Source organism: Schistocerca gregaria, chromosome 1 (genome assembly GCF_023897955.1).
Source record: "Schistocerca gregaria isolate iqSchGreg1 chromosome 1, iqSchGreg1.2, whole genome shotgun sequence".
Lineage (NCBI taxonomy): Eukaryota > Metazoa > Arthropoda > Insecta > Orthoptera > Acrididae > Schistocerca > Schistocerca gregaria.
In genome coordinates this window covers 1,197,452,832-1,197,470,334 of record NC_064920.1, presented here as the reverse complement: position 1 = coordinate 1,197,470,334, position 17,503 = coordinate 1,197,452,832, and the positions used below count along the sequence as shown (strand labels likewise).

Below are 17,503 nucleotides of genomic sequence, written 5' to 3'. Positions count from 1 at the left end.
ACCGCGCAGCATTTTCTAACAGAGGACGAACGAGTGTAGTGTAAGCTGTCTCTTTAGTGGACTTGTTGCATCTTCTAAGTGTCCTGCCAATGAAACGCAACCTTTGGCTCGCCTTCCCGACAATATTATCTATGTGGTCCTTCCAACTGAAGTTGTTCGTAATTTTAACACCCAGGTACTTAGTTGAATTGACAGCCTTGAGAATTGTACTATTTATCGAGTAATCGAATTCCAACGGATTTCTTTTGGAACTCATGTGGATCATCTCACACTTTTCGTTATTTAGCGTCAACTGCCACCTGACACACCATACAGCAACCTTTTCTAAATCGCTTTGCAACTGATACTGGTCTTCGGATGACCTTACTAGACGGTAAATTACAGCATCATCTGCGAACAATCTAAGAGAACTGCTCAGATTGTCACCCAGGTCATTTATATAGATCAGGAACAGCAGAGGTCCCAGGACGCTTCCCTGGGGAACACCTGACATCACTTCAGTTTTACTCGATGATTTGCCGTCTATTACTACGAACTGCGACCTTACTGACAGGAAATCACGAATCCAGTCGCACAACTGCGACGATACCCCATAGCTCCGCAGCTTGATTAGAAGTCGCTTATGAGGAACGGTGTCAAAAGCTTTCCGGAAATCTAGAAATACGGAATCAACTTGAGATCCCCTGTCGATAGCGGCCATTACTTCGTGCGAATAAAGAGCTAGCTGCGTTGCACAAGAGCGATGTTTTCTGAAGCCATGCTGATTACGTGTCAATAGATCGTTCCCTTCGAGGTGATTCATAATGTTTGAATACAGTATATGCTCCAAAACCCTACTGCAAACCGACGTCAATGATATAGGTCTGTAGTTAAATGGATTACTACTACTACCCTTCTTGAACACTGGTGCGACCTGCGCAATTTTCCAATCTGTAGGTACAGATCTATCGATGAGCGAGCGGTTGTATATGAGTGCTAAGTAGGGAGCTATAGTATCAGCGTAATCTGAAAGGAACCTAATCGGTATACAATCGGGACCTGAAGACTTGTCTGTATCAAGCGATTTGAGTTGCTTCGCAACCCCTAAGGTATCTACTTCTAAGAAACTCATGCTAGCAGATGTTCGTGTTTCAAATTCTGGAATATTCCATTCGTCTTCCCTGGTGAAGGAATTTCGGAAAACTGTGTTCAATAACTCCGCTTTAGCGGCACAGTCGTCGATAACAGTACCATTGGCACTGCGCAGCGAAGGTATTGACTGCGTCTTGCCGCTTGTGTACTTTACATACGACCAGAATTTCTTCGGATTTTCTACCAAATTTCGAGACAATGTTTCGTTGTGGAACCTATTAAAGGCATCTCGCATCGAAGTACGTGCCAAATTTCGCGCGTCTGTAAATTTTAGCCCATCTTCGGGATTTCGCATTCTTCTGAACATCGCATGCTTTTTCCGTTGCCTCTGCAACAGCGTTCGGACCTTTTTTGTGTACCACGGGGGATCCGTTCCATCTCTTAGCAATTTATGAGGTATGAATATCTCAATTGCTGTTGCTACTATATCTTTGAATTTGAGCCACATCTCGTCTACATTCGCATAGTCAGTTCGGAAGGAATGGAAATTGTCTTTTAGGAAGGCTTCTAGTGGCACTTTATCCGCTTTTTTAAATAAAATTATTTTGTGTTTGTTTCTGATAGATTTGGAAGAAATGGTATTGAGCCTAGCTACAATGACCTTGTGATCACTAATCCCTGTATCAGTCATGATGCTCTCTATCAGCTCTGGATTGTTTGTGGCTAAGAGGTCAAGTGTGTTTTCGCAACCATTTACAATTCGCGTGGGTTCGTGGACTAACTGCTCGAAATAATTTTCGGAGAAAGCATTTAGGACAATCTCGGAAGACGTTTTCTGCCTACCACCGGTTTTGAACAAGTATTTTTGCCAACATACCGAGGGTAGGTTGAAGTCCCCACCAACTATAACCGTATGAGTGGGGTATTTATTTGTTATGAGACTCAAACTTTCTCTGAACTGTTCCGCAACTGTATCATCGGAGTCTGGGGGTCGGTAGAAGGAGCCAATTATTAACTTAATTCGGCTGTTAAGTATAACCTCCACCCACACCAATTCGCACGGAGTATCTACTTCGACTTCACTACAAGTAAAACCACTACTGACAGACACAAACACTCCACCACCAATTCTGCCTAATCTATCTTTCCTGAACACCGTCTGAGACTTGGTAAAAATTTCTGCAGAACTTATTTCAGGCTTTAGCCAGCTTTCTGTACCTATAACGATATCAGCTTCTGTGCTTTCTGAAATAAGTGGAAAAATAAGTGGATTACTTTCTGAAATTAATTAGAGGTTTATAAAACAGTCAGAACACGGCAATACATTGCAAAATTTTAAAGAGGAAGTTATGGGAAAATGGATCACAAGATTTCAGGCTTAAGTGATTCTGTATAAAATGAGATATCACAATTCATCGAAAGCATGAGAGTACAAATTTGCCATGTGAAACAAGCATGTAAGAATGATACTGTAACAGTAAAATGTGTGCTAACTACCCATATAAAGCAAGTTGCTGAAGTTAGTAAACAGCTAGTTGAACAGTTACAAGCTGACTTGAATAAATTACAGGCCCAAACAGATCATGTTGAAAAACAGTGTAAGAAGGCTCATAAAATTCTGGCTGATAACGTTGAGGAGGAAAGTGACTGTTTGGAAGACAAGTGTATCCAAGAATAACTGATTTACAAACTAACTTGGCAGAATTTAGTACAGCAGGAAGTGGTAACCTACAAGAGCATGACATTAGACTAACAAATGTAGAACAGATAATTACTAACAGTAGTGGTCACGTTATAATAAATAGTGTTGCAGAATCATTTGAAATTTTCCATGTTAACCACAGACAATTTTTGAGATTTGATCCCAAGAGAGTGCATTCAAAAGAGTTCTGGTCTAATTCTGAGGGTGTGTTGCCTAGGTCAATGAATGACAAACAGAAAATAGGCTTTGTGGTATCTAATATTATGGGAGAAGCTCATGCTTGCGGAAATTTAGCTATACACAAGTATGACAGCATGTACAGTTTTAAACAGAATTTCTTTAAGGGATATTGGGGAGAAAGACAACAGATTGAAGTATTAAATAGCTTTTGGTCAGGTGGAAAGTTTAATCCAAAGAAAGACACCATTAAGAGGTTTGTGCTGAAGTGGGCAACTACATTGTCTTACATGACTAAGTTGCTAGAAACCGAACAAATTATAATGGGATTAGACAACAAGCTGCCTTTGTCCTAAAACTAAACTCTGCCCGAACATCCCATGAAGGCTGGCCGCTGTGTCATCCTCAGCCCACAGGCATCACTGGATGCGGATTTGGAGGTGCATTTGGTCAGCATAACGCTCTCCCGGTTATATGTCAGCTTAGCACCCCGCTTGCCAACAGCACTCAGCAGACTGGGTGGTCGCCCACACAAGTGCTAACCCAGCCCGACAGTGTTAACTTCAGTGACCTGATGGGAACTGGTTGCCTTAGTACTGGAAAAATAAAATAATTTCTGCACCCTGAGAGGACAATGAAAAGTTCATTGGTTACTTGGAAAAGGTAGAGAATTGTCTGATAGAAGAGGAAAATAATAACAGAGATTATAGGGCTTCTACTAGGCAAAATTAAGTGCAATTAAACAAAATAAGCATGCAGAGATCTAACAATCACAGAGAATAGGAATGTAGAGATCTAATAATCACAGAGGAAGAGCCAGAGGATGAGGGGACAGTTATTTCCACAGAAAATAGAGGATTTAACAGATATGAGGTCCTGCGGGATTTATTGGAAGAACCAGATTCTGAAGCAGTTGAAGAATCATCAGGACAACCGATAATAGAGATTGCAGTTTTTGGTGAAAAGTTCCTTCCTTATGTGGTAATGATTCAGAAATACATGCGAGTAAACAAATTTTGTAGATGCTATACCAAATCAAAATGAAACAATTATTATGCCCACCCGGAATAAACAGTGTAGTGACCACAGGTAGAAGTAGCAACACAGTAGTTTACAAGATCATGTTACCTGTGAAGATTTAGGGTGAGCAACTTGTAGGGAAGCAGCCTACTCACGCCTTATCAAATTCACATCAGTCTTTCCATTGTGTGCCAGCCAGTCCGCTGTAACTAGCTCTGACGTCATAAATATTGCGCAATACTTTAAAATGAAGTAAATAACCTGAAACGTTTCTAGCATGTCAGGAGTAATACAAAATCAATATGTGCTGGATATCAGTTCAATAACTTTCCATTTTCGAAATTTGGATGTTTTTCTGTAAAAATTATTGGCGCAACAGAAAAGAGCTAGAAACTTAAAAATTTATATTTAGATTTCTTTTGCATAATAATTTAGTAGAAACAGTATTCTGGATCTCACAAATTAAAATTTTAGTTGAAATTCATGATGTTCTGGTTTTTGTCTTAAAAATTAAGGAAGCAAGATAGATTAAGTAGGCGAATAAATAAAGCTAGGATGTTTAAATTTAAGTAAAAGGGAGATCCGCTATAATCATAAAAATCTGAGAAGCTTCAACAGAATAACTATAAAAACATAGCTAAAGCGTATCTCCAAAGAGCAAGTTCAGAGCTCGTCTACTGCGTGTAGTGTAATTAAATTAATTCTTTCGCCCAAAATATTTGACTTAGCCACGTCAAACTTTTATTATGATTACTTACTTGTGTGCTGATTGCACAATTAAATTGAAAGCTTCATCGGCCATCAGCAAAGGAAGCAATGATTTATTCGATAACTTGAAGTGGTGCATTACTAGCCCAGCGGCTAGTCGGGAAAGCAGATTTGATCAGGCGTTCCCTTAGCCGTCCACACCACGGCTTTATATGTAAGAACGCTGTGCGAGAGAGGAAGGCCCCCAGTTCTCTCCAGACGCTGATTAGCGCACCACTTGTGCCGGGAGTCGCGTCGTGTTGTGTCGTGTCGGTATCGTTGATATAAACAGCCTCGGATGCAGTAATAAGTGACTCGGGATACGCGTAACCATGAAATCGTTTTCAAGTGAAGTGTTAATTTTGGGATGACGTTAATGATCTATCTTTAGTTTGCATATGTCGTATTTTCACGTGCGCCGCAGGATAGACATTCTACCATTATTAGCATGGCGTTTGATGAATATTATCATCAAATTATGGCGAGAATTCACTTAAATATTTAATTTGAACAGTTATAGTGGCATCAGCGCATTAGACTCTGAACTGCTCTGGTAGTTGGATTGTGTGGAATCTTTTTGGTCTGTGACCAAGAATATAGTGAACTTTTTAGAGAGAATGGTTTTTGATTATGAATCCCAGACAATCTCCTAATTCCTCAGAGCTATAAGCTGTAGCTATAAATGTATTTCTCAGATGAAGTGGGCACCAAGAAATCTAATTACAGGCTTCACGTTTTGCTAATCACTTTCTGGTTGCCAATGTTGTAGTTATGGTTGCCAATATTGTAGTTAGAGAGCCAGTGTTGAGAATGGAAAACAACAGCATTAAATAAAAAATAGGAACATTAACAATTATTCCACCCACTGCCCCACAAACTGTACCAGAATTTCCTGATAATTTTCAGGTAAAGTGTGGAGATGTGGGATGCGACACATATTTTGCAAAAATACAAAGGGAAAATAGATTTTGGAAATAACAAGGCTGTCATTACCATACACGGAAGGTGTTTAATAGGGCCACTAGGAGGAAGAAAGCAATATCCGGCAGATGAGCAATATATGTACCTACATGTTGCTGCAGAAAAAGAGAGGATATCGTGGGGTACAATGCATTTGGAGACAGGAAGGAAATAGGTCCTGGTGAAATAGAAAACATCAGAAAAAAAAGTAGTGATGGGATTTGACAGAAATCCACAAAAATAAAACAGGTTTTAAGTAAACACCAGGACACATTTTTCGATGACTAGTCAAAGATTATGAATGTTATCTAATGGTAAAAGATGATGTACAATTTTTTTTAAAAAACCATGTATAATAGGCGCATGTTGGATGCAAGAGCTTTGAACAAAATAATATTGCTAGAAAGTGACAGGCTCGAAAATATAGGGAAACTACTACAGAAATTTAAAGGTGCAAAATTTTTCACCTCTATGGATGTAACTTGTGGTTACGGGACTCTTCCATTAGCAAAAGAATCACAGATATACACAAATTTCCTACTTGAGGGGCAATGTTATCAGTATAAAGTAGTTCCCTTTGGTTTGAATATCAGTGTTTGCGATTTCACCAGGGTGATGTCACAAAAATTAGGTGACAAATTGTTGAAGCGAATAACTGTATGTGTACGATGATTAATTTCAACTTCCACTTGGGAAGAACAGGGCATGTTACTGGATAGAATATTGGAAGCCACAGAAATGGGCTTATGGAGCAAGAAATAAAATTCTTGGAACAAATTGTCAGTGGAGGGGGGATAATCCAAGACCCTGACAAGATGGAAGCCATCTGAGAGGTCGCAGAGCTTACAAATAAAGAAGACTTCAAGGGAATGTTTGGATGATTTGGGTTTTATCAAAAATTCGTGGTGGGACAATTGTTCAATGCACCTTGTTTAATAGGGCCACTAGGAGGAAGAAAGCAATATCCGGCAGATGAGCAATATATGTACCTACATGTTGCTGCAGAAAAAGAGAGGATATCGTGGGGTACAATGCATTTGGAGACAGGAAGGAAATAGGTCCTGGTGAAATAGAAAACATCAGAAAAAAAAGTAGTGATGGGATTTGACAGAAATCCACAAAAATAAAACAGGTTTTAAGTAAACACCAGGACACATTTTTCGATGACTAGTCAAAGATTATGAATGTTATCTAATGGTAAAAGATGATGTACATTTTTTTTTAAAAAGACCATGTATAATAGGCTCATGTTGGATGCAAGAGCTTTGAACAAAATAATATTGCTAGAAAGTGACAGGTGATCGCGGGTTCCCACGCCTTGCTAAGGATGTAACCGCTGTCACAATTTAGTAGTGGCTTCCTCACTCTGAACTCTATGGCTTCTTTGATGACACAGTCCCAGTATTTGGCAGTCTGTGTCAAGACTTTGGTTTCGTCATAATCCATGCTGTGGAGTTCCGACAGGCAATGCTCAGCAATTGCCTACTTACTGGGCTGTTGCAGTCTAGTGTGCTGTTGATGTTCTCGGCATCGGTCCTCAGTGGCACGAGTGGTCTGCCCTATGTATACACTACCGAATTGGCAAGGCATCTGATAAATCCCTGATTTACGTAGACCACGGTTGTCCTTGACACTACCAAGAAGTCTCTTGGTTTTACTTGGAGGACAGAAGATGGTTTTCACTTGCGATCTTCATTGTGAACTTAATATTCTTGTGTCTGGGGTAGGGATGTGTCAGGAAGCCTGCCAGTTTGTCTCTTCCACGTGGCCAGATAACGAGGGTATCATCGACATATCTAAACAAACAGTTGGGGTTTTAGATGTGCCGATTCAAGAGCTTAGCTTCCTCCTCGAAATGTTCCATGTACATATGTGCGACAACGGGTGAGAGTGGACAGATGGAGTAGCCATGGGGAGTCCACTCTCACATGTTGTCGCACATATGTACGTGGAACATTTCGAGGAGGAAGCTAAGCTCTTGAATCGGCACATCTAAAACCCCAACTGTTTGTTTAGATATGTCGATGATACCTTCGTTATCTGGCCACATGGAAGAGACAAACTGGCAGGCTTCCCTCACACATCTCAACTCCAGACACGAGAATATTAAGTTAACCATGGAGATCAAAACGGATGGGATGCTCCCTTTCCTAGATGTTTTGATTAGAAGATGAGCTGATGGCACTTTGGGCCACAGCGTGTATAGGAAGAAGACGCACACCGATTCTTACCTACATGCAGATAGCTGCCACCACCTGACACAAAAAAATGGCGTGCTCAAAACTCTTGTACACAGAGCTCACACCATCTCAGACACAGAAAGTCTCGAACAAGAATTGGACCATCTGAAGACAGTTTTTCAGAGGAGCAGTTACAGGGAAGGGCAAATTCGGAAGGCTCTACATCCCACACCTGCAGCACTGGCAGAAACTGAGGATGAACCTCAGGAGGCGGCGGTCTTGGCCATTATTCCATTTTGTGGGGCCTTATCTGGAAAAATTGGACACATTTTACGTAAACACCAAGTGACGATCATCTTCTGTCCTCCAAGCAAAACCAAGAGACTTCTTGATAGTGTCAAGGACAACCTTGGTCTACATAAATCAGGGGTTTATAAGATACCTTGCCAATGCGGTAGTGTATACATAGGGTAGACCATTCGCGCCACTGAGGACCGATGCCGAGAACATCAACAGCACACTAGACTGCAACAGCCCAGTAAGTAGGCAATTGCTGAGCATTGCCTGTCGGAACTCCATAGCATGGATTATGACGAAACCAAAGTCCTGACACAGACTTCCAAACACTGGGACTGTGTCATCAAAGAAGCCATAGAGATCAGAGTAAGGCAGCCACAACTAAATTGTGACAGCAGTTACATCCTTAGCAAGGCGTAGGAACCCACCATCACTTGGATTAAAAAGAAAGGATATTTCCCAGAGTGTACCAACTTTGGGGAAGGAGGGAAGAAGGGAAGAACAACGAGAGTGGTGCCATTCAGACCCTCCTGAACGAGAAGACCAAGGACGCAGCACCCAGATGGCGGGAGAACGGACACTTCACCTGGACCGCGGGCAGGGTGCGGACCGTACCGACTCATAGCAAGCGCCTTAGGGAGGAGCGGGAGGGGGATTGTCCTAAATATACATGGCGCCAGCCAGCCCACTGCCGGTCAGTACATCAGCGGACCTGATGATGGCAACATGGTTGATTGCCGAAATATTGTGTCCTATGCACACTCATACCAGGGTGTTCACCCGAGATTTATTTCGTCAGTCAAATTTTGAATCATCCCGATTTCTCCAAGTCTTTTTGCCTAGTATCAGATGCACATGAGTATGGTCTGGGGGCGGAATTGTTTCAAACTGAAAACGAAGGCAAAAAGCCCACAAAACAACAGTATTTGCTAGCAGGTCTTTGCAACAGGCTGAGAAGAACTATGGTATAGCTGAATTAGAAGCTCTTACCATTACAGAAATTTCAACATTACCTGTTAGGCTATCAAGTAATTGTATACAGTGACCACCATGCTTTCATTTTTTTGCAAACTTGCAAGTTAAAGTATCAAGATTAACAAGGTGGGCATTGTATTTACAGCAGTTTGATACAGAAATCAAATATATTAAGGGTTCTGAGAATGTGATAGCTGATGCATCGTCATGCAATATGGAGGAAAACCAAGAGAAAATAGAACCAAGATGAGATCCAGAAGAGGTACACATTTTTAATATAACAATCCACACAGAAGTGGAAGGACAACTGAAGAGAATCTATAATGACATTAGGAGAGGACAAAAACCAAAATGATAAGCTGAAATTAGTTAGAAGCACATTAGGTCATCCAAGTTTTCCAAAATTAGCAGATATTATAGATTAAATCAAGGTGTACTGTTTAGACAAAGAAAGAAGGTTAGGGAAGACTGGCGACTTTGCTTTTCAGAGCCATAAGTCACTTTATTAATAGACTATATGCATTGATAAAATGGCCATTATGGGGCCAGAAAATGTAATCAAAAGTTGAGTGAAAGGGAAGTTTTCAGCAACATGTGAAGTTCAAAAGCATTTAGAGTCCCATGACAGATTTATTCAGTAGAACCTCAAAATAAGACTAGATTTAGTGGCAGTCGACCTGTAATTAGGCCATTGCCTACTTCAAGGGGGGCGGGTATTGCAAGTACGTATTTATTCTAGTCGATGGATTTATTACAGAAAAGTCAAAAAAGCTATCTGCAAAAACCAAGAAATTCACAGTTGAATGTATGGGTCATTTTAGAATGATGGAGAAGCCTCATCGGAAGCTACTGTAAAGCACACAAACCGTTAGGACTACCCAACATTATTGCCCCGAGAGGTATATACAGAAAGAGAGGGGGGTACTAACAAGGCCTCGAGGTATTCTTTGTGACGTCAGGTGTTTGACGATCAACAGGCATCCTGAGTTGTTGGCAATATAATTTCCTTTTCATTTTCGTATTGTCAACCTATCTCTTCTCCATTCACAACTTCTGCTATCATCTGTTCTTTCTTCTCTATCTTGAGTGTGTAGTGCACATAGTGTTTTGGTGCAGGTAAGATTCATTGACAAACCATTTTTGAGCAAATTTCAGTACTAAAAACTGTACAACTCACTAAACAGTGGATGAGAAAAGAGTGAGGAGAATATGTGAAAGTTTTGTAGACTACAATAATGTAAAATGTAAGTGTAATGAAACGCGCTTCTACCTGTTTATGAGGAAGTTTCAGTACAGAGGCAGTACTGTTATGACTGTTAATGTATAAAGCCAAGAGATTTCATACAGAGATGAAGGTGAACATGTTGTGTATATTGTGACAACTGCAAACTGAGGTAGTTATTGTAAATGTTTTCAGTAATTTTTTATTCATTGTTTATTTGCATATATTATGTAAAGTTTATGAAATAGTATGTGTTAACCTGAATATGTAAAGATTTTCTAAAGTGGAGAAATATGTTTACGAGTATTTGAAAGTTAAGTTGGAAAGATTTATGATTAGAAGAAAAGAACTTGCACAGTAAAGAGAGGTGTTTTCAGCAGTAACTTGCTCGCGTGAATTTGAGTCTGAAGTGCCTTTTAATGATTGCCGTTTTGGAATTTGAGTTGGGTAAAGATAGTGATAGCTAAGCGTACCATTTACTTTTGACTAGTAAAGACTAGTTTACTTTTTACTGAAAAATATTTTTTCTGAAGAAGACTTTATACTGAATAATACTTCGGTGGAGTAATGTTACTACTGGATATGAAAAGTAAGTGAAATACAGGAAACTGTCTTTATAAGTGAACCAACTATGACAAGGAACAAATAGTGCACGTATTTGGAAGAAACGTGAACAACATTATTTTTTGCAGGAAGCAAAGTGATGACTGTTTGGCTTAGACATACTGTATTTTGCAGGTATGCCCATTATGTCAACCAGATACGAGAGTCACTTGTACCCCAGATTTGAGTGGACATAAATGTTTACGAAGTACCCAGGTGTGGAATTGGTGTAAGAGTAAATGTGAAAATAAGTTCTCATGTTGTTTCATCAAAAAGTAGGTGCTAAAAAAATACATTTTTTATAGATGCTCATGACAGTGAAGAATTTTTTGTGAAACATAGGAAATAGTTCCCCTCTCATACTATTGTCAAGTAGGTATTTTTAAGGACACCAACATTTTGTGAGAAGTTTGTAAAAAAGTGTAATTAGTTAAAAGAGAGAGGCCCTCCATAATCCCTCTACATAGTGTAGATTATGTAATGCTCTAAAAGTTTTCTTGTAAACACTCACCATAGCGAATTTCAACAATAGCTTACATTCATAATGAAGGACACCCACCAAAGTGCCTTTTATATAAGATGGTTTCAGTGAAGTAATTCAATGCATTTTTTTATTACAAAAATTTCTTTTTACAATGGAAATGGGAAAGCAAAGTATTATGGTGAAGGGAGTTTGGAAAAAAAAAAATATTTTTCAATTTTAATAATTTTTGCCAAATGGACATTTTCTCAAAAAGAATAAAAAAAATTGAATTTTGTAACAATTTATGTAAATAATTTTGATATGTCGTTACCAGACCAAGCCATGAAAATTCAATATATTACTGTAACAGAGCTAAATGTTTTGTAGATTTTTATTTTTCAATAAGCTTTCTGGCATTCAAAATTTTGCAAAGTATCAGTAGGTAATTAGTTTCCGTTTGATTGGTTAACTTTACATCATGGTAATAATTCTGCTGTTATATGAACCTAAAAAAAAACTTTAAAGTAATTTTTGGTTCATAGGGGTGTGTGTAATTTAGCAAATTATTATGAGCTTTCATCTAGGGCTGAACACACAGCTTGCTGTACAGTCGGGAGGAGAGCAGGTTTTGGTTCTCAAGCTCGCATAGCTGATGCTGGCTACTCGGATGAGCGAGAGGTGTACTTGCATAACGCTGACTTAATCTACACCTACATGGATACTCCACAAATCACACTAAATCTATGAATGTGGAACAAATACTAACAAAGAGATAGAGGGGCTGTCCAGTACTTACCTCAGCTCAGTACAGCCAATAGATACAAAAAAAAAAAAAAAAAAGAGAATCAAAAATTTATGTATTTTCGGTTCTGATTTTTGTGTATCTATTGGTTGTACTGAGCTGAGGTAAGTACTGGCCAGCCCCTCTATCTCTTTGTTAGTATTTGTTTCACATCTTTATATGAGATTTTCCATTAATCATTTAAATCTATGAATGTGAAGAAGTACTATTAAATATTAATCAATCATTTTCAGTCTTTGTATATCAAATTCTACGGATAATACAACCACACTGTTGAAGTTTCAAATCAATAACTTCAATGCCTTTGGAGATATAAAATTTACTAAAACACTTAACAAGGTAATGGATTAATCAATAATATCAACTGAAACTACAAACAAGAGAATAGGTTCGTATAATCTAATTTTCTGAAATTTTCTTTAGTTTCATTACCACAGATTTCTGACTTAATTAGAAATACTTCGGAAAATCATTATTTCATTGTGTATTGGTTGGGTGCATGTTCTGGAGAGACTAAGAGAGTGAATGGAGGACAAATGTAAAGCAAGAGTGTGATATTTTATTAAAATACGTAAATGTATGTGTGAGAAAGTTGTTATGGAATAGAGGAATTTGTTACGTATGACCGAGTGAGCTTGATTTTGTAAAAGACAGCTAGAAGGGGCACTGACTATTAAATTTATCAGTAATTTACGTTGTGGAAAGGAATCATATTTTGTTTCCTTTAAATTTAATTTAGTTTCAGAATTACAAGATTTCTAATCTAAATTGCCTGGGGTAATCTGGCTGGTTGACATTCAAAATACAACAATTATAGAAGTGCTCCAGATGATCTCATTGACTGCTTAACATACTAACCAAAAGTAATTCAGCATTTCGCACACGTTTGATAGGACTTTGAGCTTCAGAACTACGAGTCGAGATAATCGCTCAGGAGCTGTCTTCTGGTAAACACTTACGTTACACTGCAGCCAATCAAATTTGTACCAAAATGAAGAAATTTGTGCATCTGACTGGTTCTCGTGTCGCTGACAAAAAGTGACTACAGTCTTGAGTATTTTATGAAAGTTGGAGGTTTGTGAGTGGTTTATTTTAGGAGATATTCACACGGGGCTTGTTTCATATAGATTATGAGACATTATGGCAAGCACTAGCTTACAAGAAGCTTACTGAATGACTGAATGTGTTAACTTACAAGCAGTCATGGGTCAATGACTGTTTAGGACATTCAAAATATCAGATTGGACTACATATCTTCTGTCTAGTTTTGGATGTGAACTTTTATCAGAGACAGTCAGTAACATTGCATAATTGATGTTGGGATAATAAATACAGACTTGATAGCCCTTTTCCTTGTTTTAAAGACAATAAACCAACTTAAAGCAAATTTTAGCCTTATTTTTTTCCAAATGAGTCGTGCAAGAATCCTGATCGCCCTAAAGTTTAACCAAATTTCAGCTACTGCCCGTTTACTGGAGTTACGTGGCCTTTGCATGGTAGGTATTTAGCCAAATTTTCGTCAACACTGCTTTTATCAGCTAAACCAGTATCTACCAGTGCAGAGTGAAGGAGCAAGCAACCTGAAACCTATCCAGGTAAGTGGACTGATTGTTTAAACGATAGTGAGAGACCAACCCGCCCCACTGCAAAGTGTACCTGTCTCCTAACTTTGGAACTTCACAGAGCTTCACCTGCATACCTTGTGGGTTAGCACTACAGCAAGAATTAATATTGCGGTGACATGGCTTAGCCATAGCCTAAGGTTTCTTTGAAGATAAGGTAGAAGATGAGGTATTGGCAAAAGTAAAGCTGTAAGGGCAGGTTCTGACTCGTCTTAGGATAGATCAGTTGGTACAGCAGTTGCCCACAAAAAGGCAACGGTCCCAGTTTTGAGTTAGAATGTGACATACAGTTTCAATCTGCCAGTAAATTTCAAATCAGTGCAAGCTCTGCTGCAGAGTGAAAATTCATTCTGAAAAATGTTGTCAATTACAGCCTTTGAACTTTAGCACAGAACACTTATCTCATATTTCACTTACATTTTCAGAACTGATATCGATGTGTTTCAAAACAATAAATTGTTTCAAATTACAAAGAATGTAGCAACTACCACTGGTTGCTACATTCTTTATAATTTTATATTCCACAGTCGATGCACAGAAAGGGAACCTTATGGAGCCCAACATTCGATAAATTGTTTTTTTTACATGTGGAAGAACAAATGAGAACAGAAGCCCTTATCTAAAAACCTCATTCAACAACATTACAGAGCATAGAAAAAAAGACCATTAGCTCCCAGTAGACTATGCTGACACCCCTCACTACCGCAGTACCCATATCCATCTGAAATAATTTGTCTGGGCAAAAATCAAGCACCTCAAAGAGAGTCATTTTAACCTTCTCTGCAATTGTGATACTTATTTTTCATATTTGGTTTATATTAGTATGTTTTGTGAGTGTTCACTCACATTTTTTATGTGCTTACCAATGCCAAGAGCCTGAGCAAATGTAACAAAAAATTTGTTTGCTTCACTTTTAAGAAAGCTCGGAGAGACAACAACAATTAACCGGTTACACCTTTCAGATATTAGTCTCATAATTGCTTCGTGTTCAAATGCAAGACCACCAATCAAATCACGATCTCGTAAACACAGCTGGAACAAATTAACAGTGTAAAACATGTGAAAATATAATTCAGTAACAAACATAAGGCTATCAGAAGATTCTAATTATAATCAATATTTTCTACAACAACAACAACAACAACAATAAGTAAGGTAAAAAGCCTACTTGCTTGCCACTGCAACTGATCCATGTTAAGAGCACTTGTCTTTGTGATTTTATAACACAGACCACACCTAACACTACATACATTCTCAATGTAAGACTAAGTGTTCACTGACAGAAAAAAGCTTAATGTGGTATGGGAAATAAGAGATTTTATACAAAATTAAATTTCACTATTACAGATTAATTATGCACAATGGTGTACAGCAAACCAATAACCTCCCACCCAAAATTACATTACTATCTAGTTGATATTGACAGATTTACACAATTTCCTTGAGCTACTTAGTTACACAGTCCATACCACAGAAATGGTGATTGATGTGAAATTAAACACAAGACAACGTTTGTTCGTAGTGTACATGTCTTGCTTATTCAAAACAGTCTCCTTGTGAGTCAATACACACTGCAAGCACTGGAAAAATTGTTCAAAACAATTCTGATAGTCAAAAATTGGAATTGGCTTCAGGACCATTGTCATAGCCTTCCAGTATCCGAGATCACTCAGAAATGTCGTCCTTTCATCGCCATTTTCAGTTTGGGAAATAGTCAGAGGTTGCATGAGCCATATTCATTGAATAAGGAGGGTAGTCAAACATAATGACACCTTTTTGAGCCAACAAATGGTGTAAATCTTGCTTTTGTGCACTGGAGCATTGTCGTGCAACTAACACCATGTTCCTTCGTTGTGCTATTCGGGTCTCGTCTGAACAAGCATCGCCCACATACAAGTTAGGACATCCAGTTGATAATGTTCATCATTTCACCTCCTGGAGTGAATTTTTTATGGACAATTTCTTGAAATCAAAGATGACTGTGAGCAGTGTCTTGCCATCCACTCTGCAATGTTTTTGATCATCCGTCAGTAAGTGGGACACAAAGAGACAACAGATAATCTTTTTGTACAAATTATCAGTTTCAATTCAATGCACAGGTTGCAGTGGGGTGGGTTGGTCTCTCCTCAAGTAACCTGGTAGATGCACAACAATCATTTTCAGCCACTTTTCAAACATTTTCTTCAACTCTAACTGTTGCTGATGCTGCTGGGTGTCAATCGTCTTCAATGCCCTCTCTGCCATCATGAAATCTTGTATACCACATAAAAATGTTTTTACAATTTAGTGGTTCACTACCATAAACACTCTGTATCATTTCAGAAGTTCCTGTGGCACTCTTAACCACTGTGCAACAAAACTTAATGTTCGCACATTGCGCCATTACTCTTTTCTCGAGCAAGGGTCAAAACATACTGCTACAGTTTTGTTTACTACAAGCAGTCTGTGATGTCAGTGCTCTTCATTTTAAAATGGCAGGCAGTCAAAACACTACTCTACTCAATTCTTGCATCAGATCACAGATGGCAGCAGTGGTCCCACAAATACAAGGGGCATTCAAAAAGAAATGAGCTGGAGGCATAATTACATAAACCAGTACCTGCATATTAGAAGTATTGACCCTGGCTATTTAGACACTTGTCAGTTTGTGACAAGGCAGTGAATGGCTGTCTCATAAAATTCCCAGGGCTGCGATGTTAACCAGTTCTGCATGTACAGCTGGACTTCATCGTTTGAGGTGAATCGTTTGCCCCTATTCTGACGTTCTTCTTTGATCACGATGGCCCCCTTCTGATTCACTTCCTGCAGCACGGGACGACAGTGAATGCCCAGCATGACTCACAAACCTTGATCACCCTTTGCCAAGCGAACAAATAATAACCACCACGCAATCTTATTCTGCTCCATGACAATGCAAAGCCTCATTAAGCCATACAGTCACGGCACTCCTGGAAAAACTCAAATGGGTGGTTCTCTGCCACCCTCCATACAGTCCAGACCTCTACCTGAGACTACGCCATTTTTGGTCCCCTTAAGAAGGCTCTTGAGGGGCAAGTGATTCTCCTCAGATGACGACGTCCAGCTATACGTCCAGAACTGGTTAACATAGCAGCCATGGGAATTTTACGAGACTGCCATTGACAGCCATTCACTGCCTTGTGTCACAGTAGGACAAGTGTCTCAACAGCCAGGGTCAATACTTCTAACATACAGGTACTGGTTTCTGTAATTATGCCTCCAGTTCATTTCTTTTTGAATGCCCCTTATATAAAATCAGTCATCTTTTCTGTGGGACAGACTGCGTATGTATATCAGTAGCAGCAGTTAAGACACAAGAAGAGAAAAAATAACCTCAAAGGTACGCTGTGTGATTCTAATAGTATTGCTTCAGAAGTAATTCCTGTACTCACAGTAAGTCACCTGATTATTTACTTCTTATATTACGTACTTCACTTCACAAAGTGGACTGCTCGATAAGCTTCTATAAAGTCATCACACATCATAACATGTACTGCATTAAACAGGAAAGAATTATTTCTATTCCTGCCAATAATTAACTAAGGGATGAGATGTACAGGTTTGACAATTGATTGCACCCGTATTTCTCATTACAATCTAGAAAAACATATGTCAAAAACAAAGTGGTATCATCACCAGATATT

General features: G+C 38.9%; 1 protein-coding gene across 1 annotated transcript in view; it reads right to left on the bottom strand.

The window, feature by feature from the left end:
* Positions 1 to 17,503, bottom strand: part of LOC126284700 (myeloid differentiation primary response protein MyD88) — a 112,330-nt gene that overhangs the window by 47,385 nt on the left and 47,442 nt on the right. The window contains exon 6 of the mRNA XM_049983833.1: positions 14,705 to 14,873. Coding sequence (XP_049839790.1) covers positions 14,705 to 14,873 — 169 coding nt within the window. The remainder of the gene's footprint in view (positions 1 to 14,704; positions 14,874 to 17,503) is intronic.